The sequence below is a fragment of the Neodiprion lecontei genome, chromosome 7 (assembly GCF_021901455.1).
Source record: "Neodiprion lecontei isolate iyNeoLeco1 chromosome 7, iyNeoLeco1.1, whole genome shotgun sequence".
NCBI lineage: Eukaryota > Metazoa > Arthropoda > Insecta > Hymenoptera > Diprionidae > Neodiprion > Neodiprion lecontei.
In genome coordinates this window covers 25,953,489-25,975,599 of record NC_060266.1, presented here as the reverse complement: position 1 = coordinate 25,975,599, position 22,111 = coordinate 25,953,489, and the positions used below count along the sequence as shown (strand labels likewise).

Here is a 22,111-nt window from a genome sequence, read left to right as displayed (position 1 = left end):
AACATCTGTCGCGATCGCAGCGATCAAAGTTGGGCCAATCAAGACGCGGGGTGGAAGGTTGAAAAGGGTTGTCTTTTGCGACGGAACCCCTAACCTAAATATATTGCAGCTAGGCTCAATATTTACCTTGCGCAATCATCGCGAACCGCTAGACCGCCGTTAACCAGATAATTCATGAACGCCTTCGTCTGAGGCAGATGAATTCTAACATACATTCGGAGCTGATACTCAAGTCTGAGGAGGAGGATATCGAACGACAGGACGACATTGAGGAGGAGAAATTAATAATTAACGCTCATAGCGAATGTAAGACGGAACAAGTACTTGAGATACTCCCGCGCCCGCTGGTTTGTAAACCAGAGAACATCAATGTCGACTGTAAAACCGAACCCATAGAAACCAAGTGGCACTGGGCACCGGGTGCCTGGCAGGATGCCACCAGAACTAGCGCCTTTCAACCCTACAAGGTATTTTCATATGCTCATGCTTTTTTTACTTTCAGCCCTGAAATTCAATTCCGAAAATTTCAACACACCTGTTTCATGAGGTTCGTACTTACTTTCCCATAGCCACCTACTTTGCTAACTAATCTACAGAGAGGCAATACTCAGACTGAGATACCTCAGTTGTATGAAGGAAATGATCTCACTTTTCACACTCTTGCTGGCCAAGGTGAACTTACTCCAAATGACGTTCAACCAGGTAGTTGATAATTTGTTTATTTTTTTATTCAGCTCCAGGAGGATAACACTTACTATCGTTTGATTCTTAGTCAGGTTGCACGCTTCTAATTATCATATACATTGTTTAATCAGGGACTGTAGATGTTCCGGATGAAAAAGGCTTCACTGCACTCATGTGGGCAGCTGGATATGGTCAGTTGGGAAGCGCGAAACAATTGCTGAATGCAGGAGCAGATAAAAACTACCGTGGCATCAATGGAGAGACAGCCTTGCACTTAGCAGCAGCGTACGGACACCACGACCTTGTTAAACTGCTTTTGAACCACGGAGCTCGCGCTGATCCAAGTGACGAGGTGATTTTCGTAAATTTAGAGAAAATTATTCAGCATGTAAGAAATATCCAACTTGGAGATCGTGTTGTAAGTCTAAGAAACCTTTCAGGAAGGCAACACACCTTTGGTATATGGCGCCCATGGTGATCACCCTCATGTATGCCACGAACTGTTATCGCGAGGTGCTGATGTAACTCATAGAAACGTACATAATGTAACGCCCTATCAAGCAGCCTTGGCAAATAACGCAAATATTGGTAATAACATTATATCCAGTCTTGACTGATATTGTATTTGATCTTGCTTTCGTATTGATATGTCATCTTGAATATTCAATGCTAGAATCGAAATAATTACATAGGTTGTTTTTGTTAAATTATAGCAAAAGCAGTAATCGAAAACTTTTTAATGCATCAGCTGATGAGCCTGCCATCCGACGCGCCAAACTTGTGATCCGGAATTATTGACAAGTCCGTAAACGTTAAAATAACGTACAGTAAATTGTATTACATATTTTATTAGTTTATGTTTATACCTTTCCGGCTGTAATTTGCGATAGTTTATTAAAATATATCGTGCCTGTATAAGGAATATCACGCCAGTGATGAAAATTATTTATTTCTACAATATTCTTTGTCACACTGCGTTACAGGACAAGGTTTGGCTAGCGGCAAACGAAATAGCCGCATAGTAGTATGAAATTCTTCAAAATTGAACTTTGGACATTGACCTATTTTTCTTAATTCTCGGATTTTGTTTGATTAATGTAATGAAAATTGCACTGATTTCAAATAAATTCCGGAGACTGTAACCAATTTTCGAATCCAAGCGCGATTTAAATACAAGTAAACTGTCTCATTCAGATGTTGAGAAGAAAAAATAGTTGCAAATTAATACAAACAACGAATAAAAATGATAAAATCGCGCGTAGCTTGTCCAAATCTGGTAAACCACGTCTTCATTTTGTACACCCGCACGAAATTAGTTCGATACGACAATTGATTGATTCGCTATACCGAATTCTGCTTACCTTTTGCATAATCAACTTGTTTATATTATGTGCATATGACTCTAAACAATTTCATAATTCTCAGTAAAGAATACCGTCTCTACGGAATGCTTGACAGGACTATCATCCTCGACCAGAAGGACTTCATTGACCTGTAAGAAATCACACAGTACAAAGTTTTGATTCGACTTCTGGCAAATACTAATGATTAACCACATAAAGGTCAAATTCTTTACCTTGATGCTTGCGTACGGGGTCTTAGAAGAGAAGGAGATTTGCAGGGGGAAAAAGTCTGCCGGTGTAGAGGAGTGAACCGAAAATTCCATCGATCCCGATTTGCTTGAGGCATCTACCAGAGGTAGCGACCACACCAATGTATTTCGTCGTGCTTCGTGTGTATATTGACCATCGCACTCTCCAACAACAGGAGTGCCCCCAATAGGTAGCGGAATATTTATTTGAACATCGTTCAGCTCGAGATTTTCCTGTTCCAATTCATATTCAATATTCACGTCGCAGTCACCTTCGCCGTTCTCGGATGGCCAGCAATTTACTAGAAGAGAAAATTATATTAATTTCACAGATTCAACAGTTTTGGCAGATGGCAATGTACTTGCTACGAAACTAACTCGAAATTGGCAAAGCTGATTCGTCTTGCGCCTGCAAACGCCATTTCAACACGCCAACATCTGTGTTCAGAGGGAATGGTTTTGCTGGATTCTTGAGTCCAATCTGGGCTCGTGTCCTGAACAACTCTTTATCGACATTGGGATGTGTTTGGAGTTGCACACCGCGTGTATCTTTGTTCTCTAGCTGCACACGTATGCATCCCCATTTTTCATCTGAAATATGCAGGGTGACCAGTCCGTGGAGCTCCAAATGTTGAACTCCTCCGTCACGTCCCACGCGAACAGTCAAACGCTCCTCCTGTCTCAAGTGCACCCTTCAAAACATATATTCAAAGATTAATCACCCGACTGTTGCGAGTATATGAACTTGAAAAAAGTTTACACGTACGGTTCTGTGTTAATGATTTGTGGTGAAGTGTGCACAGTTTTAACACCAGGAGCAGCCAATGACGCAGTAGTCACGTTCTCTCCCTCTTCTTTCAACTGATCTACAAAAGAGTCAACGTCACGCGATTTCCCAGAGAGCTTCATGGCACGAGGACCAGCAGATGTTGGCTTTCTGCAAATGGGTTGAATTGTTGAGAAAAATAAGAATTGCAGATTTTAATTCGCTAATTGAAGGTATACATACTGTGGTGCAGTATAAGCAGGTTTCACAGGCTCTGGAACGAAATTTGCAGAATCACCGACCGATGGACTGGATGTGAATCCATAGCCACCGCCAAAACCAGGACCCTTGACGCCCCCTTTCTTGTTGGCCTCCATTCTCTGCCTCTGAAGTTCCTTGGCCTTCTCTCTCATTTTGTTCTTGGCCTCTCGTTCCTGAGTCAGCCTAACCGCCTGATAGACCTTTTCTTCATGCGAGTCCATCTCAACGAAAGTTCTGATCTGCGCCAAGTTGACGCTTTCCCTGTATCCTAGGGCTACGATTTCATCAAAGGCAAATATGAGATTGAAAGCATTCTCAGCTATCTCAACTTCTTCCATCGATTTGCAATACTCTGGAATCTTTGAGGCAATAGACAAAAGTACGTATTAGTTGCATAGTAGATACTACTGCTATTTTAAGATAAATCTCGGCTTACCACTCTCGCAAAAAGTCTGAGGGTTTCCAAATCCTCCAAAATATTGCTCGCTTTAGTAGTGATGAGAAGCATATAAAGTTTCTCCAATGGCTGATAAACGTATCGCACTGATTCAGTTTCGACAAACGTGTGCTGTTTGCCGGTGCTCATCAATTTTGGGAAGGCAGCAAGTAGACCCTCTATCCTCGCCTTGGTCATTTCGACGAACTGGCGGGACACGATGGCTAATAAACAATGAATACAGATCAGTTTTTGCTCGTGGTAAAAATGAAGGATTCTTCATGTCAGTAAACAGCGCGTGTTGCAAACTGGCTGATGCAAGTACAGTAAAGTTACTTACTCTTGCCTGCCTTGGTGCAAACTGCAGCAGCGATGAGTACCTGCAACACAAAAAAATAGGTTAATCGTGATCCCAATCCATCTGATAAATCAGAATAGGTGTTAATTAGGAAATTTTCGAAAATCGACAGGAAGGGCGGTCAGCACTTGACAACTTGACATCTGTAGGTGAGTGGGTCGTGGCGTGTGACGGATGACGATGAGCCGCAGGGTAGTCACATTAACCATCTCGTGACAGCCTGGCATTGGTGAGAATTTTTAGCAACGATTAAGACGATCACTCACCATACTGAATATCGGCTTCTCAACGCCCCGTAGCCTGAAATATTCTGAATTTAGCCTGTAACGTGTACGTTAATATCCTTGCAGCTATATTCTACATTACACAAAACATGTACCACGTATACGGATCGCAGTCATTGTTGCCAACTCCAGTACCAACTGCCGTTTACGCGGGCGATACTACCTGCTTTTGAATCGTGTTGTAGTTGGTAATGTTATCGTAACGATTCATGCTGAGGAAAAAGGGGTAAAACCGTTATTACGAGATTTTGGAACTATTTGAAATTCAGTAAACCGTGATGAAACGAAACCTACACATATTTTGCAATCTTGGTTCCTTCAAAATCATTGTAAAAATAATAAAGTAGGATTTTTTCCCAATGTTTCGTTACGATAACGTTACTAATTTCAACCTCGTGGTTTTGAATATCATTGAACGGCTCTACCTTGAATCGGTGCCGAGATATTCGAGAAATACTCACCTGAAGCGTTTGAAAGAAAAGTTATTACTTATGATTGATTATAGTTGATAGGGTAGGAAACATTAGAGTAAATGAATGAAAATTGTTACATAATCCAGTCTGCGACAAACATTTATGTTACCGTAGTGTTATTAGCCTTACAATCACTGACATTTTCACTTGGGATTGAAAAATGTAGTTTTGTGTTTTTTTTTTTAATAATAAATTAGCGATCAAAATATTTGATTGTTACAAAATCGCAAGCATATTCTACAATGCATGGACAGTATACGGGCAAGTATATCTTAACAAAAACGAAGATCCGGACTACGAAGTAATTGTTTTATAGAGAGAAAAAGAGTTGAAAGTTTTTAACTTATGGTCAATATACAAGAGTCGATATTGTACATACATTCATATATGCATAGATAAGTTTTTGTTTCAGGTAACGTTTAAAAAAATAAAGCACGAATCATCAATGTGGTGTTGGACGTAACAATAAAGGTGACCCTCTAGTTCTCTGTACTGAAGGGAGGAAGCCCGGTGATTAGGAAGAATTAGAGAGACATTCGTTGTCTTAGCGCCGAGTAATCTGACGACATAGTTATATTGAGAGAAAGAGTTATTTGATCCAATGAAAAGTTTTTTTTTGCGAATGACGAAAAACAAATTTTTAACTCGCCCAGCCTTTTGTACTTTCAAAATGAATGAAAAAAAAAAAAATTATTAAAAGCAACAAAATGTACAATTTCGCCACCCGCAAAGAAATATTCAATTGGACTAACAATCATTTTTTTCCATGTAAATACATTGTATAATATACCTATTATATGCATACTGTAACATAAATAAGTGCTTATATTCTACCACATGTTAGCCGTACCGAAAAATTGCTCTACAAATATTCTCTATGTACGTATGAATTATGATGCTTATAATAATCCGCCGTTTTTGTACAAGTATATACTGAACTATGATACTATTATATTTAACATATATATATATATATATATATATTCAGAGATGTATACATAATATAATATGATGTATAATATTTGCAACTTTACAAATGAAAGCATTCACTGACCGTTATACACATACAAATATCATTTCAGATAAACCAAGTCCCATGATCAGTAGACCATATTCTAGTATATACATAATACCTACACATATGTAGTTTTTAATAGACAGATTCACTACTGTTAAGTAGAATGTAAACCTGACGGTCTCACCGCGCCGTCGTTCAACTGACATGGTTTTGATTAATCAGAATATAATATTTACGTTTTAGTAGTGGATTATCCTCTCAATTCACATCATCTGATACGTGCGCCAGACTAATTCTTTGATAGTTAGATCTCGTCTTAAATTTTCTGACGACATAACAAGAACATGTACTACATATTCTCGAAAAGTTTAACATTTTTTTTTGAATAAATCACACGTAAAATTTAAAATACGCAGAAAAAATATTGAAACATAAAAAATTTTCAATTCAATCGAATGCGTTTGTCTTCGGGCGGGTGGACGGACGTCGCAGATTCTTTTCCGTTATATCTATTATAATGGAAAAAATCAACTGAGTTTCCAATATCAATAATTAACATAGTATACAAATGTCTATCAACGAGCGGCAATAACATTGTATGTAATTAACTTGTATGCACCGTCGCCCGAAAAAACTAAACCATCATTCGCAACACAATGCTGACATGCAAAGTTCAAAACAGTTCTCCACATAATGAATAATAATGATTTCTAATATACAAATATATTTCTCCGTCACTTATCTCCTCAACTTTTCATTAACCTAGCGAAAAATGTATTGCACTTGGGAAGAGCCATAAGATACAAATGTTAATGTATATGTCACAGTATAAAACAGGAAATAAGCATCTCAATAATTCATGTATAAATTGATTCAGTACAAAAATTGGACTACGAGGCATGGCGTTGAATTGTTACTCGTATAATGGAATATTTTCATGGACGTGAGTTATACCTATTTGTTCAGCAAGAATTGTATGCCCCTTAAATGTTAATGCTTTTCTGAGAACTTTGCTGTTCGATTAAGACGCTTGATTGTCGACAAAAGATTGGACAAGATAGTAATGAACAAATATTCAGATGCAATAATAGTCGTGTAGAAATACATATTACCTATATTTGAGCGCAAGACATGCGGCGCTTAAAGACCATACATTATAGACCTAAATTCCGAACGCGAATATCGATATGATACGTCATAGACACAAGAGTATTTTATCAGTGAAGATTCGAAATAAGACGAAACCGGAAAAAGTACGAGTGAACCGCACTCGATAGGTCAATTGATATATTGTAGTAATGAATCACCATTTATCAAAGACCATGTAGGTACTGATAATAAGATATCAAGTTGATGTGACATACTACGAAGAACGTATGATACTGTAAGTGGCTATAAACTAGATAATATTCCGCTACATACTCTGTAAATAAAATAATTGCATTGGTATTGCTCACAAAAAAGTATTCAAGCGTCAGATCGATAAGTTGAAAATATATGAGTCTAAACGAAAATAGAGAGAAAAAAAAGATCGAAAGACCATCCATTGTCTTACCACGTATCTTTGTTATTTGTTTCTAACGGGAATAAGAGTCTCGTAATTGTAATTGTTGTCACTGATGTACAGTTATTTTCAGACTCATTCAGTACAGAGATGCCTCATCTGCCGAAACTGTTAATTCTTCGTCACTCCAGTCACTTACACCAAGTCCCACTGAGCCATGGAAACTTTGCGACCTCAGTACGTGGCTGCAGTAATAAAATGTCCGATTAATAGAAAGTGGCAAAATTGAAATACAATGCCTCACATTTGGAATCCTCTGTTCTTTTGAAATACTTGAATGACATGTTTCAATCTGTGTATTGCTAACCTTGGCGATGAATTCACGTTCGGACTTCTCTTTGTTTGATTAACTTTTCGCCGACCTTCCATTGCCGCTTTCATCGGATCATAGCTCTTTCGGCGCTTCCAGTTCTGCATTTCTACCTCTTTCGAACTTGGGACAGCAGACTTTTTACTATCTTTTCCCTTTGACTGGGTGACCTAAACAACCATACACATACATTTCTTCTATAAAAATGAATGATTCCGTTATACCGCAATTGCTTCCTCTGCCTGATTTCTATGTGTAGTCATATGACTTACAGAACCGAATATAGTCAGTCATCTACCGGAAACTTTATTTTAATATGTTAAAACGATTTGCTCACCACATTGATATTTTTCGGTGCCCGTGTGCTGAATCGACCCGAATCTGTCCTTGCAACAACCTTTGTTGTGTCAACGTTTCCTCTAGCATCCCGTGGTGAAGATTTTGGCTTTGTTAGAGACATTGGTGTTTTTTTATCTCGACTTCCAGTCCGAGTTTTACGTATGCTGCGATAAATTATAATCTTGGCCTAATTAAGTGTCATAGGACGAATGTCAGAAACGTATAGTTATTTCATAAAAGACTCCAAATGGTACCTAGGGACGATCTTGGAGTGGTTCAAGTTTGCGACAGGCGATTGAATGATCGGAGGATGTGGCTCGTCACTACTTTCGGTATCACTGCCGCGGGAAAGGTGCAGCGATCCTCTGTGCGTCGGCCTATGGAGACTACGACTCGTGTCTTCGTCACTTTCTCCTCCAGAATCAACCAGAGGTGGATGACGCACAATCATACGTGCTGACATTGCAGACACAACATTTTCAGTTGTGCGGAGATATGACGATGTTTCAAAATCGCTGTCACTTCCCTAACAAATTCATGATGATTGTTAGTGAAAAATTCCGTCACATTCCACAATATCGATTATTAAAAGACCGCTGTACTTTTGACATTCTCTTTTCGACTCACCAACTGAGGGCTTGAAGGGGGAGGAGGTCGAATGTATTCATTGGAATCTGTGAATTCGTTATCATTTTCTGACCATTCGGCAGCGAGTGAAAGAGTTCCCCCTGTGCCGTGAAAACTTGCTGATCTAAGAACAGAGCTTTCGCATCTGTAATGTAACACATATTTATCAAGTTGTTTTCCCATTATTATAGGACCTGCCATTGTATCATTCCAAATGATGGGTAACTGTCAACTTACCCGTGAGAGCCATCCTCAATACTGGGCTGCTTTTTTGAGGAGTCCATTTTCTTCTTTCCCTCAGCTGCGGCTTTCATTGGATCATAACTTTTGCGTCTCTTCCAATTTTGAAATTCTACTTCTTTCGAAGTCAAAGTCGAATTGCTTCTACCAGGCTTTTTGTGAGCATCTTTTGTCAGTTTTTGATTCGATCGCAAATGCTGCACCTATGAAGAATGCACGGAAATACGGTGTGAAAATTAAATTTCAAATAATCATTGTTCTGTCACAAATGAATTACATACATTGGATACCAAGTTTTTAAGCAGAGAACTATTTAATCTTACATGATTAACATTTTTCGGCGCCTTAGTACTGATCCTACCACTGTCGGTACGAGACATCGACGGTGCTCTAGGTTTTGGTGGTTCAGGTCTTTTGAATGTATCTTTGCTGTTAAAGACTGTATTTCCAGCAGACCTCCCACGATGATGGTTTGGTGTCTGTCGACTTTGTGTCGAAGCCTGGGTTCCCCGTATCTCGCCAACCTGTGCTTTCCTTCGTCGTTCCTCTGGTGTAGTATTCGGCGTTGTTTCATGCTCGCAGTTTAGTCTACAAAAGCATGTAGTACGAGGGATTCGAAAAGCAATCGTTCAAATAATTACTAGTACAATTCTTCTGTTTCTTACCTAGCTCTCCGTATACTAAATGCTCTGTTCAGTTTTATGCCTGATGAAAGAGGCGGGACAGGTGATTTCAGAACTGGTTTGTCCCCAGCTTCACTACTGCTGTCTGATGCGATGGCAAATTTCCCCGTAATAGCTGCCATTGCCGTTCTATCATTGACTGTATTGTTATTGTTGTTGTTGTTGAAGCTGCCGCGCCTAGTGAGCAGATTTGTAACTTGCGGATTTCTGACTGATACGGTGCTTGCAGATCTTTGTACATCGTTGCTGCGTCGTGGTACGGGACTATTCTGATGCAAGCTTTGAACAGACGTTAAACAAGATTCTCTACTTCGATCTCGGTAACCAAAGTCCTCCCGATGACCGTAACTTGTTGTGCTCTGAGACTTTCGCAGCATATAGGGACTACAACGAATAAATGGATATGAATAGAATTCAACCTAGAATAGTAACATCTAATTCGCTACAAACAGAAATTACCTGTTTTCCGTGCAGGTAAAATAACCAATATTTTTTGCCTGAGGTGGCGCTTTGGCAAGCTCACTGGTTCTCATTGGTGTAATTTCTTTACGTGACATAATAGGGCTGTTGGTGGTAAGTTTTCCAGTAGGTGTTCTGACCCGTGCTAGAACTGGACTATCGGGATGAACTATGGTGCCATCCAGATAGCTTTTCAAGCTGCTTCTACCAGAAGTGCAGTTGGATTCTGGGGTGTCAGAGGCGTACTCCTTCCTGTCAAGCGAGCTATTACGTCTTCCTAGCTGCAGGCGGGCCAAGACGTGTGTCGGACTTCGCAGAGGTTCTTGTAAAGTGACAATTCGGTCCTTTCTTAGCCTTGTCTCAGATCCAGTGTAGGCTCTCGCGCTACGTCGCCCCTCGGAAATACTGTTTCGTGCAAACATCATGTCGGATAGACTTGCACGACGAGCCGAACCTATCCGCTGCAAACTTTGCGGAGGTGTGTTGTGGCTGCGGCTAGTATCATCATCCGACTCGCCCCCTGAATCAACAATAATCCGATCGTTGTGGGGCGACGGCGATGCAGCTGCTGTAGGTTTTGCACGAAGATACGATTCCGTTTCCAAACTGCTGTCACTTTGGTCCTGGAAGAAGCACAGAATATTCAAATATTTGAATACGTAATTATCAATTCCATACACGATTGAAAGACAATCTAATATACATATGTACGAACTTGACGACCCCTGGACAGCCTTCGGGACCGAGAATGAATCGGCGAGGGTATTTTGGAAGGACTTTGTGGACTTTGTGGTGAGACAAGTCCTTTTGAGATCACATCCATCCCGCCGATTGCAGACGGTAACAAGTTGTGTTCTGCGACCTGTGTCGCCCACTCGGATATCCAATTGTTGTCTCTAGAAATACTCATCTGCAATAATCAATGATAACTGATAATACAAACAATTTATGCGATTATTTATGATTACTCAAATGAAAATTCAGACGAACCTTGAAGCTGTGGACGTACGCCTCAGAGGATTCTTCTTCCGTGAGAACACCGACACCGAATACTCTGTCGATATCCATCCTGGCCTTTTCCTCATCCGTATAATCTTTGTGTATGGTGTAGGTTCCAGCCTCGCTAACGGCACCGTCGGAACCCTCGTCAAAATTGCTTACCTCAAGCGCATCCAAATTTGTCTGACCATTAACATTATCCATATGAGATCGCCGTCCGCATCCGCGAATTTCACGCTCATCCATATTAGCGTTTTCATAATTAAAAAACCGATCCGACCCGGAGCTCTCGCTTGATAATTTTTCATCGAGATCCGCAAACCGTTGAAAGCCATTGTCTCGTTCCTCGCGGTGACGGAGGCCCGTAGAATTGTTCACGGAGGTGAAATTCCTCTCGTATCTCATCTCTGTATCGCGCATCGATGGTCGAACCATATCGGTCTTCACAAACTCAGGTTCCCGGTCACGATTCTTGCCGTTCTGATGGAGGCTCGAGTTGTGCGCCGTTACTCTTCTCTTCTGACCGTCGTAGATGTTGTTTGCAGGGTGATGAAGGTCCAGAGACATATCGGCACGATTTGCCCGGCGATTATCTCTAGTCGAGCGGACTTTTTCGTGGGCGATCAAAATCTCCGACTCCCGGGTCGACTGCTCCGAGTACGATCGAGACATGATCCCCGCGTCGTATTTCTCGGGAACCGCAGGGACTTTCGAAACGGATTTTAGGCCTGAAAAGCGTAAGTTGCTCGTTAAATTAACCGTGCGGTACTACTCCGACGTGATTAGATCACGAATTGACTGAGAAATTTACTTATACTCAGCGCCGCGGACATGCACCTGTATCGAACTGAGCTTAAAATACAATCGCGCTCTTCGGCAGGTATGCACAGCGCTCATGCGACTCTACCCACGCGCGTTGCAGTCTATGTATCCACATAACTAGGTATGTAGATATGTGAGTTTGGTTGTACGTGTGTATATTATACGCCTGCATTGTACGACAGTGTGTACGTATACGTTGCCCGCGTACCGACCGCGACGATGTACGAATATCAATAAGCTGTCCACGCATTGGCCGCACCACCACCATTCATGGCGAAGATGACTTCATCGTGATTCACGGTTCGCGATACTGGATTATAGATATATATTCGCATATACGCGGACCCCGTGTCCTGTATATACAATACCATCCTATGTACGCACCGATTGCGTGAAAAGTCACCCGCGCCGCGCGCGGAATCGAAATAAATACCGCAGTGTGTTTAAAAGTACAATTGCATCGGAATTATTCGGCCGGACGAGATAGCGTGCATATATATATATAACGCTTTAAAATGAAAAAAAAAAAAAAATAAATAAATAAATAAATAAATAAATAATTGCTCGACTCAACTCACCGTCGATTTCGCGTGAAAATATAGACGAGAATTAAAAATATCAAGAGACCTTTTTTGTAGACAATATTATTCTGTACAAAAAAGGTCTCCAGATATTTTGTTCAATTTTGCATATTTTGAGAATTATTGTGGCATCAGACTGCCAAAATTGAAAAATCAAAAATAATCATATTAAACTTAGAGAAAATAAAAGTTTTCATTATTTTTCATTTTCGTGTATGTTTTCACGCGAAATCGACGGTGAGTTAAGTTAAGTATTATTTTTTTAACGTGTTATTTCAATGTAAAAACAAAACTTGAAAGCGGGACGTCTAAATCTTATCCGATCGAGCTCAAATTAGCAGGGGATTTATTTTTCATCATAAACCACAGTTCTTTTTATTTCTTTTGGGTGAACAATCTTAATATATAAGCTATAGGCATACATACGTGTAACGATTGCAAATCTACGCAGGTTTGCCATCTATTTTAGAGATTCTTACCCAATTGCTTGAGTTTCCGAGACAGTTGGTCGGCTTTGCGCCTAGTGTCGTCCTCCGGATCGCTACTGAAGTAGCCTTCGGAGTGCGCACTTGGAGTCTTTTGTTTCGTCAAGACCGGTGCCTCGGGCGCTTTTTTACTCTTCACCTCAACCTGGTGATAAAAAATTAACATCGTTTATATTTCGTGTCATTCATAGATTCATAAATCGCGCGAACTTCGTTCAGAACAACGCGCACACCCCGAGTACGTGCGTATTATAGGTAATACAGAACAATGTCCGGGTGTTTTTTTTTTTTCAGCAAAGAAACAGCTACGGAGAAAGAAAGTAGAAAAAAAAATCTGTGAAGGAGAGGGAACACGAGTACTCGAGTGCGACGTGAGGTGGGGACGAGAGCTGGAAATACTGAAACGAATTTCTCTATGTAAATAGATGCGTTACGGTGGAGGATTCTCATATTCTGCTACACGTACTCGTACAAAGCACACATGCGAGGCACGTGTAGGCATGAATGTGCTGGAAGCACTTTCGTTCGTTCCGTTACTCTACGCGGCTGTCAGATGTTATCGAAAATGAAAGAAGAAATAGAAATTCAAAGGATTTTTTAGACGGGCACGGATGGAGAGGATGAACGAACAATATGCAGCATAGGAGGTGCGTCAACGTAGGTACATGCGTTATGTACGCACCTTTGAGGTTGACGAATTCCGTTTATGCCTGGCGTTGTATCTTTCGAAGAGGTTTCGATATCGCGCGGTGTCGACCTCCTTGTCGTCCCCGAAGTTTATCGTAAATGTCAGGGGTTGCTGGGGTGTAACAGGCCCGCTGATAACCTCCCGCGAATCTCCCGTCTCGTTTTTTGCAGTCAATTTTTCAACGTTTCCCGACGGCTCTTCGCTCGCCGGACTCTCGTCATCTTTGCGGGGGGTTGTCGAATCCTCGGCATTGTCTGCCACAGCCCTGTCCTCCGGTCCGGATAGGGGTACACCTTTCTCGTCCTCGACATCCTCCTCGGGGGTATCCGAGCGCGACGGGGAGGGTCTGCAGATCGCGGGGTCGTTAGCCTCGGCGAATACCTGGGCGTTATCATCCCTCGGTGAGTCGGTGTTCGGGGTTTCCGATTTTTCCGAATTACTCACGCCAGCCGATTTCTCCTCCTCTTCCTCGTTCCAGGTTATCGAAGCGGCCGTTGAAACTGGGCTGCTGTCATTCTCCCGTTTTGATTTTTCTACCACCTCCATGGTCATAACCGCAAAAGTGACTCAATGCTCAACCGCGAAACGCACCATCGCCACTGTCTCTAAACGCATTCCGTCTCACCCCGCCAGTCACATTTTACATACCGACAACCAATCGAGGGTTGCAACCGCAAGTTATTGATAGTTTTTCTCGACATACGCGCAAGGAGCTTCTTCGATGCGACGGATGCCGTCTACGCCATTTACGATACGATCGTCATTTGTCAACACTGGCTGCGCCCCCTGCTGTCTGCTGGCGGCAACCCGCCGAACAGGTTCCGGGGTCTACTTCACACGTTAATACGGCCGAAGTAGGCCCCTGGAACATTTGCGATTAGCAAAAATCCACCTGGCGCATCGCATCGACGACCGTGACTCGTACCAAGTACGTAGATATTCGACTAGAGGGAGTAGTCGTTCAGTGATTAAAAGTCACCTCGCGGTTTCAGGTGTAAACTAAGGGCGCGTCAAATGAGTAATCGTAGTCGTAATTTGATCATTCATAATTGTTACTATTGTCAGTTTCAAGGACTCTGGATGCAGTCTGCAATGATGCCGCGTTAAGTGCAACGAGGCGATTAGTTTCTATTTTATCAGTGTAATAATACGCCGTAAATGATTTACACATTGACGGCTATATTCGTACGTGATTACGAGAACTGCGCGTAGCTTATATCAATTTGCGTAGCTCGGATGTCCAGTATAACTCGCCGAAAGAAACCTAATCGATTCTGTTAAAAAATAACATGTCAAATACGCCCTGGAACTAATCCGTCGATTTAGCTGCGGTCTTTTTGTTCGTTATCCGTGTATCGTTGATATTATCTTAGTTATGACAGGGTGTTGTTCACATCACAGATGATGGAGTTACAGGAGGCACGACCTCTGATAAGAGACTCTGACCTAACCCTTCAACCTCGCAGTCCTCCACGTTACAAAGTCTGGCTTCCCCTTGCTACGCAGCAGGTAATACTTGCAAAACGCAATCAATTTTGTACTCCACAAATATCACACTGCGATGCTTCGTGCTGCCATAAAACACATCGATTGATCCAATTATAGCTCCGACTCAGGAACTTGATACAAGTTATTGGTTACAATTTAAAAATTGAGAATTCGTCGACCGACGGCAAAGAATGGTTCTACTATACTCTTCATCGCACAAACATGTCATCGCCTCTATACACAAGCGAGCCGATTGACAATACCTGTCCAAAATGGGCTGGCCTAGATGTTCCCGTACTACATGCAACAGGACACTCAGCTGCGAGCGGTGAGCGCAAAACTATGTTAGTACGGTAGCCGCAATACAGTGGCGGGCGTTATAAGCTTCTGTTTTATGGGTACTTATGTCAGAAATAATCAGCCAACACATGTAATAAGTTTCGTTATCTTTTCCTGAATCTAGACATAGTACTCAGACTTTGGAGGAAAACTGATATGCAAGGCACGAATACCGATGTGACTATACTAGCGTGTGGGTTGTCGCTTACGGGTCTGGTGTATCTCGGTACAAAACTTCCGAGTAACTTGGATAGTTGTATGAAGGATAATTCGCTGATATTTCACCTTCAAGGCGGGTATTTTACCCCACCGTGCTGTTGCCTGAATCCCCCAGAGTTAAAGCGATACATTGCCATAAGTGTCCAGGCTGCAGATGTGAGGGACAGCTACACGGTTAACAAGTTATGCAGCTTGAGAAGTAAGATGCAGGCGCTTAAGCAGCAGTCAGAAGCTGCGCGTGCACTAAGGGATAGAATTGCGCTTGGGTACGAATCTCAAAATCAAGTGGTCTATCCTCAGTCTACGCTTAACAGGCTATTACAACCGAAACAAGCAAACAGAAAAAAGAGAGCTGAGAGTCTGAGGATAAGGAAAGAACTGGAGGTCGCTAGATTCAGGACAAAACTATTGGACCAGGAAAGGATAAAAAAAGTTGGAGAGATAAGGACCCTGAACCAGGTGCATACCAGCATAGCCGAGGAGAATCAAGATCATGGTAAGCGTTGCTTGGATGAACAAAGTTCTTATTAACAATTCGTTATCTGAGCTTGAATGTATGGCAGGATTTAAAAATTGGGTGCATTTATACACTATAGGTTCAGATCTGATGGAAAAGTATAGGGAGTTGAACAGAGATATTGAACGACTCCGCGAGTGGCGCCAAAGTCAGACGGAAACCAGAGAAGCTTATGCGTATACAACTACGCGGCTTGCTCACCGTCGAATGCAGCTCATATCTGAACTTGGCCTCATCTATCCCATATCTCGAGTACGAATACGCCCACGGATTATTAGATAATTGTAAAAACCCGTGATACAACAGAGAACGTAAAAATAGTCATGCAATTTACATTTGTGTGTGTTTTGCAATTATTTAAAACCGTTCTTCACGTCAATCGTTTCTAATCGTAGCTAGAGGATGATAGATACATGATAAACAACGTCCATCTACCAGATAGCGAAGAGCTGGATTCCTGCAAAGACACGCAAGTAGCTGTGGCTCTCGGATCAGTTGCTCATACGACACAAATGATCGCTAACTTCTTGAACATCCCTACGAGATATCCGATTATTCACTGCGCATCCAGAAGTAAAGTCACTGACCACATCACGGAAAACATACCTGATAAAGACAGACAGTACGTAACATTAAGTCTTATCATTCTTCACTTTGTACTCTTTCTATAATTGATCTCAAATACATTTAGATTTCCGTTATTTGCTCGAGGGAAAGACAAGCTGCAATTCCATTACGCAGTCTACCTGTTGAATAAAAATATAGCACAGCTGAGATGGTACTGTGGACTTCCTACTGTGGATCTTCGAGCTACTCTTCCTAATCTCGCATCGTTGATCAGTATAAAGCCGAATCAACCGTGAGTACTAGATTTCTTACGAATGTATAGACCAAGAATATTGAAAATTCAATATGGGTTTCAATTATGTGTGTTTTAGCTTGGATGGGTTGAAGAGAACGTTTTCCGGGTCATCGTTGGATACAGATCACAGTAGTATGGGAAAATACAAATCTCTGGCACCGCCACAACCACTGTCGACGCATCTGCCTGTTCAGAAAGTTGTATTTGAGAAGTGTCACAAGCAATCGCGATCAATCGGTCGATCTAAGAGCACCAGGTGCTCACTGGGAGCGTCCTTAGATCAAGGCTTGGATAATCAAGCACAGCCATCAACTCTTGGTAACAATACTAAGCGAATTTGCAAGTCTGAGGATGAGGCTATTGATGACATGCCTTTATCTTTATCGAAAAATATTCCTACAGACGGAAGTGGTGAGACCGCAGGTCCTTTGACAGCCAAAAGCAATGATACCATAATTCGAAGTCAATTTAAACAGGGCCAGGGTCCTTTACTAAGAGAAGCTGTTGCTTCCGTTGTGGTTCCGTTAGAAAGCAATATAGAAATCACTGTACCGATATCTGTAACAGAGAGAAAATCCACTTCTGGATCTGATCCCGTTGAGAATTCCAGACACCGAAGTTCAAACTCTGTAAGTAGCTGTGAAATGGCGCTTTGTATCGGACAACTGGAGGGTGACGAATTTAAGTGTGACTTAGATGGCGATGAGGAAACGTTTTTACACGTTGAAAGGATGGCGTTACGCGATGAAGTAGACGTGGCAACAAGTAGTGCGAATGGTTCCAGTACCGAAACAGTAGAGAGACACTTGGAAGTTAATAAAAACGACGTAACGACAGAACGAGAGCAACGATCCGCCACAGATGGGTCTAAACCTGCTCCCGCGGCGCTTGACTCGTGCTTTTTTATGGACGACGCCATGGACTACGCCAGTAGAGTTCGAGAAAAGAAACAACGCACGGGTTCGGTTTGTAGTTTTCCGGAAGAATATTTAATAACGGAAAAAATTCCGCGGCGAAAGCGATACGACTCCGAATCAAGGTAGTGATCATTCAGTGATTAACTTATTCTGCGTCTGACTGTACCTTCCACTCTGTCACACAGCTTTAAAATCCCTCTTTGCCTTTGTTACAGGGAAGAAGGCCTGGAGACGCAAAGATTTCTCGAAAATTGGCGAAACAGTGAGTCCACAGCGCACTGCTCAGACGAGCAGCTGCAACAAGACCAGTACAATTCAGTTGTAAGTTGCGAATTATACATCTGGCATAACCGAGGCATGTAGTACTTTGTAATCAACATATATTATAGCTCTATACCTATTTTAATTTAGCCAACTAACGAATCGATGGTGTCGACGCCGCCTACGTTATTCAAGTCATCGAGAAATTGCACGGAGCCCGATGACTCGCGAACATCATCGGAATACATCGATTCGATGAGAAGGAGTTCCGAAAACGTTTTCGCACGAACTGAGGCATTGGCCAACAAACGTACCAGTTTCAAAGTAATGAGACCACGCCAATAGCAAACTTGGAACGTACAGAACGTAAATCGGGTGAGAAGAGTAGACGACGTAATCGGATGTTTTGCAAAACCGTCGCTTTCAAAGAATAAATTTTCATACAAATTGTAGAAACGCTCTTGCCATTTAACGAATCCGTGCCAGAAAGGGGAAAAGGACATAGAAGCGTTTGGCACAACGAAACTCAATAACAATCTGTGATACAACAAATAGCAAAGTTTCAGTTACGATTAGGGGTTCTTGCTATTTTTGAAGGAAACGCGAGAAGAGGATTAACAAATCTAGGGATATTGCCTTGCTATATTTAATACGTATCAGCATCACAGCAAGCTTTGCACGTTGAAACGACTTCTTGCATTAAATTAAAATATTTGAATGGGATTTCGCGACTCTGGCCTGCCCCTTGTGAAGAACGTCTATGTATAAGGGAACACGTACTTTGATTTGAACTTAACCTGAAATTCCATACCGAGGTAAATCGCTGTAGCCTGAACCTCATCAGAGATCCTTACTCTCGATACAGAGAGAACCTGCAATGTATTTATTAGAATGTAAGATCGATTATTGATCGAACAGTTGCATTACCACATTGTATGTACATTATAAAATAATGAAGTTAGTTTATTGGAGAATGTTTTATTGCTTACTTTTAACCTTGAATCATCTTCATAAAATATAATTGAAACTAGTCGTTGAAAGAGATATTAACAAACGGAACTAAGAAGTATCTTCGAGGGATCGATTACCGCATGCATTTCTCACTCCATGTAAATTGGTACAAATACCGACTAGAAATTACCCGATAACTAACCAAAGTTCATTGAATACTTCATAGTTGCACGCGTGTTTGCCTACAGCTATCCGTAGGCTGAGATTATCTTCTTAAACCTACCATTTAAAAATAAATTTAGAGTACAACTCTGCAGTGAGATCACTTTCGTCAGTCAGTAAAGTATCTCGAGAGGAAATCCATTCACAGTTGTATCGGCAGTCAGGAGAGTCAAAGCTTTCTAAAACTTGACCCTTATTTGCAGTTAGTAGATTAGTTTCCATCATTAAAAATATTTACGCAACTTCAAAGTAAAACTTTGGATTCCATTCATAATGCTAACGCAATAGTTGGTTTACATGGATTCCTTCTCTGTGATACCAGTCAGTTCACTGCTCACTCTCCACAACCGTTCTGCAACTGCTGAATCTAGTGCGTTCTTTGGCTCGTACATTTTACAGTCGCGGTAAATGTGTCCGCTTTCATTGTTCAGAGATTCCTCAGTAGCGCAATGAAGCACGGTCTGGGCACCCTACAGAATGCAAACATGTCTGGTTAATATTAAATCTTTTATTCATCGATTTTTCATGCATATGCTGTAGGCATGCAATCACGTGTAAAAATACCTGATTTGCCGTGCGAAGAAACATCAAAGCAACTGGAGAGAACAGTATGTAATGGAACCAACTTCGTTTAACACTTCTGAAGAGCCCGGTGTATGTGAATCCTGGGCATACGGAATAAACCTGGACACCCGTACCTTCCATTCGTTTTGCAAGTTCAGTCGCAAAATAGACGTTTGCTAATTTCGAATTGTTATAAGCTGGATTCATTCGCCCCTTTATAGGTAGACCCTTTTCTCCATTCAAATTAGAGAAATCAATTTGACCTGATTCCAACAGCTTTGAAGTCAATACGACGATTCTATTAGGATTTAGGGGGAGAAAAATTATATATCAAAGTCTTAACAGTTCACCGTTCGAGTTTACTCGGCAATAATTTGAGTATAGAGAGGAACACTTGCCTGCTAGGTGAACTTTCCTTCAGCCTATCGAGAAGTAGATTTGTGAGCAGGAAATGTCCCAAGTGATTAACGCCAAAGTGAATTTCAAAACCATCTTTGGTGACACAGCGATCCTTGATGGGTGCGTAAACCCCAGCATTGTTTATCAGCACATGAATCTCTGAAAATGTTTTCAATACCTCGAGGGCAAAGTGTCTGATAGAAGCGAACGACGCCAGGTCCAACTCCATGGGTATCTATGGGAAACATTATCGTCGTATAACCGAGCGATCTAAATATAGAATAAGAAAATAGTGGGACTGTCCAACACCTGCTCACCAATTCACCGGTAACTACATCCTTGCGAATATCCGCGATAGCGTTTCTGGCGCTGTGGAGATCCCGACAGGCCATGATAATCACTGCTTTCCTCCGTGCAAGCTCTCTCACGGTCTCTTTACCTATCCCAGAGTTTGCCCCGGTGACAAGGAAGACACGTCCCTGCAACGGAGTCCGACTCTTACACTTGCCCCAGGAGGACTCGCGACATTTTCGCAGAAGACCGATGACAAGGATGACAGGAAATATCAGGTAGCACAGCGAGGAAACCATCTCGACCAGCGACTATGTGCTTTTGGATAAGTTTTATAGGTTCTTTTCGACTTCGGGGAAGGTCCGTAGCATAATGTGTTTTGTATCGTTGCACTGTGGATCTCGGGTGCGGATGTTACACGATTTTGCAAAGGTACGAGTTTTTCTTTCGCGTCGTAGTTTTAGGTACGCCGTAGATAGTTTTGCTGCTCGAGTTGGAGTGAGTCACGGATGTAGGTGTTGTTTTTCACTGCGACACCCGCCGGTACAAGTGATCGTGATTCGGTGGAATTCGGTGCAATCGGTGCGCGATATCGGAGTCGAGTAGAGTCGAGTAGCTCGAAATTCGAGCGGAATCGAGGGGTGTCGACAATCGTTTGGGCTGATAACAGGTCCCTGTGCGTTGTAATTTTCGTGTCATTGCTCTGACCACCTATGGCCGCAAATGCATGATCTACATCACTGAAATGTACTGTAGAACTACGTTTTAGTGGTCGGCACACTATGATGACGGAGTGCGGAGGTAAGAGGGACAATGTCGTATGGGATATTAAACTGGAAAAGTGTCTGCGACAAAGCAGCAAATCGTGGTTCAATGAGTCATTCCCACGATGGATTTAATAAATGAAAGAAATAACTTTATTTAATTGGGACTTGAAAATGTCATTCAATAAGTTTTTTGAAAACAGCGCCTTCGCAAAGCGGACATCTGTATCTTTCTCCGTTTGAATCTGTTTTACTCTAAGAATTCTTGGCGCTTTCTTTTAAGCGTGTCTCTTTTACCGCAGCAACGTCATCTGATATATACTCTACTTTACGTCCACTTTTTATACAGGTACATAGTCCTCCTTACCTCTGCCCTCCACAGATATGATCATGCATGTAGCTGACATAATATGGAAGAGTGGATGGACGGATAGATAGATAAAAAGTTTTAATCGGATCTTGTCCTTTTAAAATCCGCGAAAAAAAAAAGTTTAAATCGACGTGGTTGTTTTTTTTCTATCATATCTTTATACCAGTGCCTTAAGGTAGCCGTACTTCTTTTGTAATGGCATTAACATTAATCATGCGTGTAGTTGTTAATGACGGGTGATTTTTTTTTGTACCTGACCTGCGTGGGTTACAATTATTT

At 41.7% G+C, this 22,111-nt stretch overlaps 5 protein-coding genes across 14 annotated transcripts; 2 read left to right on the top strand and 3 right to left on the bottom strand.

The window, feature by feature from the left end:
- Positions 1–194: 194 nt before the first annotated feature.
- Positions 195–1,879, top strand: LOC107224920 (DNA-binding protein RFXANK). The gene is made up of 5 exons (XM_015665174.2): positions 195–467; positions 570–702; positions 816–1,036; positions 1,125–1,272; positions 1,398–1,879. The coding sequence occupies exons 1-5, from the start codon at positions 198–200 to the stop codon at positions 1,466–1,468; spliced, it is 843 nt and encodes a 280-aa protein (XP_015520660.1). The 5' UTR covers positions 195–197; the 3' UTR covers positions 1,469–1,879.
- On the bottom strand, positions 1,598–4,513 carry LOC107224928 (coatomer subunit delta). Its single transcript, XM_015665185.2, has 8 exons — positions 4,363–4,513; positions 4,079–4,118; positions 3,739–3,962; positions 3,285–3,661; positions 3,042–3,212; positions 2,654–2,967; positions 2,261–2,577; positions 1,598–2,176 (listed from the first exon to the last, which is right to left on the bottom strand). The coding sequence occupies exons 1-8, from the start codon at positions 4,363–4,365 to the stop codon at positions 2,087–2,089; spliced, it is 1,536 nt and encodes a 511-aa protein (XP_015520671.1). The 5' UTR covers positions 4,366–4,513; the 3' UTR covers positions 1,598–2,086.
- Positions 4,514–4,969: 456 nt separating this feature from the next.
- LOC107224925 lies at positions 4,970–14,412 on the bottom strand. Of its 3 annotated transcripts, XR_006905257.1 has the most exons (14): positions 13,663–14,412; positions 12,975–13,125; positions 11,084–11,820; positions 10,809–11,003; positions 10,094–10,716; positions 9,617–10,018; positions 9,275–9,539; positions 8,949–9,154; positions 8,712–8,856; positions 8,339–8,610; positions 8,083–8,248; positions 7,743–7,915; positions 7,427–7,620; positions 4,970–6,380 (listed from the first exon to the last, which is right to left on the bottom strand). XR_006905257.1 is itself a non-coding variant. In XM_015665180.2 (13 exons), the coding sequence occupies exons 1-13, from the start codon at positions 14,218–14,220 to the stop codon at positions 7,515–7,517; spliced, it is 3,999 nt and encodes a 1,332-aa protein (XP_015520666.2). In that variant the 5' UTR covers positions 14,221–14,412; the 3' UTR covers positions 4,970–7,514. The 3 variants fall into 3 exon arrangements, 2 of the variants coding, with proteins under 2 accessions (XP_015520666.2, XP_046600956.1); XM_015665180.2 differs by having other exon boundaries at positions 4,970–7,620; XM_046745000.1 differs by lacking the exons at positions 12,975–13,125; positions 13,663–14,412 and adding an exon at positions 11,904–11,993 and having other exon boundaries at positions 4,970–7,620.
- On the top strand, positions 13,599–19,245 carry LOC107224916 (UV radiation resistance-associated gene protein). Of its 8 annotated transcripts, none has more exons than XM_015665170.2 (11): positions 13,599–13,637; positions 15,070–15,177; positions 15,274–15,484; positions 15,620–16,210; positions 16,311–16,483; positions 16,627–16,853; positions 16,923–17,090; positions 17,170–17,411; positions 17,496–18,132; positions 18,226–18,331; positions 18,422–19,245. In XM_015665170.2, the coding sequence occupies exons 1-11, from the start codon at positions 13,614–13,616 to the stop codon at positions 18,614–18,616; spliced, it is 2,682 nt and encodes an 893-aa protein (XP_015520656.2). In that variant the 5' UTR covers positions 13,599–13,613; the 3' UTR covers positions 18,617–19,245. The 8 variants fall into 8 exon arrangements, with proteins under 8 accessions (XP_015520656.2, XP_015520653.2, XP_046600957.1 ...); XM_015665167.2 differs by having other exon boundaries at positions 17,170–18,132; positions 18,422–18,646; positions 18,725–19,245; XM_046745001.1 differs by having other exon boundaries at positions 17,170–18,132.
- LOC107224917 (retinol dehydrogenase 12) lies at positions 19,230–21,376 on the bottom strand. Its single transcript, XM_015665172.2, has 4 exons — positions 20,725–21,376; positions 20,407–20,642; positions 20,009–20,306; positions 19,230–19,914 (listed from the first exon to the last, which is right to left on the bottom strand). The coding sequence occupies exons 1-4, from the start codon at positions 20,995–20,997 to the stop codon at positions 19,738–19,740; spliced, it is 984 nt and encodes a 327-aa protein (XP_015520658.2). The 5' UTR covers positions 20,998–21,376; the 3' UTR covers positions 19,230–19,737.
- Between the last annotated feature and the right edge of the window lie 735 nt (positions 21,377–22,111).

Excerpts from the sequence above, each read along its gene's own strand:
- LOC107224925 (XM_015665180.2), bottom strand. The coding sequence starts at position 14,220 with ATGACCATGGAGGTGGTAGAAAAATCAAAACGGGAGAATGACAGCAGC. Across the intron at positions 9,540-9,616 it reads TTTAGTATACGGAGAGCTAG|ACTAAACTGCGAGCATGAAA; the intron begins GTAAGAAACAGA and ends ATGCTTTTGTAG. Across the intron at positions 7,916-8,082 it reads CACCGAAAAATATCAATGTG|GTCACCCAGTCAAAGGGAAA; the intron begins GTGAGCAAATCG and ends ATGGTTGTTTAG.
- LOC107224916 (XM_015665167.2), top strand. The coding sequence starts at position 13,614 with ATGCAGCATAGGAGGTGCGTCAAC. Across the intron at positions 15,178-15,273 it reads TTCCCCTTGCTACGCAGCAG|CTCCGACTCAGGAACTTGAT; the intron begins GTAATACTTGCA and ends ATCCAATTATAG. Across the intron at positions 16,854-16,922 it reads ATACCTGATAAAGACAGACA|ATTTCCGTTATTTGCTCGAG; the intron begins GTACGTAACATT and ends AAATACATTTAG.
- LOC107224920 (XM_015665174.2), top strand. The coding sequence starts at position 198 with ATGAATTCTAACATACATTCGGAGCTGATACTCAAGTCTGAGGAGGAG. Across the intron at positions 703-815 it reads TCCAAATGACGTTCAACCAG|GGACTGTAGATGTTCCGGAT; the intron begins GTAGTTGATAAT and ends TTGTTTAATCAG. Across the intron at positions 1,037-1,124 it reads GCGCTGATCCAAGTGACGAG|GAAGGCAACACACCTTTGGT; the intron begins GTGATTTTCGTA and ends GAAACCTTTCAG.
- LOC107224917 (XM_015665172.2), bottom strand. The coding sequence starts at position 20,997 with ATGGTTTCCTCGCTGTGCTACCTGATATTTCCTGTCATCCTTGTCATC. Across the intron at positions 20,307-20,406 it reads AAGGAAAGTTCACCTAGCAG|AATCGTCGTATTGACTTCAA; the intron begins GCAAGTGTTCCT and ends AAATCCTAATAG. Across the intron at positions 19,915-20,008 it reads TTCTTCGCACGGCAAATCAG|GGTGCCCAGACCGTGCTTCA; the intron begins GTATTTTTACAC and ends TGCATTCTGTAG.
- LOC107224928 (XM_015665185.2), bottom strand. Across the intron at positions 3,213-3,284 it reads CCTGCTTATACTGCACCACA|AAAGCCAACATCTGCTGGTC; the intron begins GTATGTATACCT and ends ACCCATTTGCAG. Across the intron at positions 2,578-2,653 it reads ATCAGCTTTGCCAATTTCGA|TAAATTGCTGGCCATCCGAG; the intron begins GTTAGTTTCGTA and ends TTTCTCTTCTAG.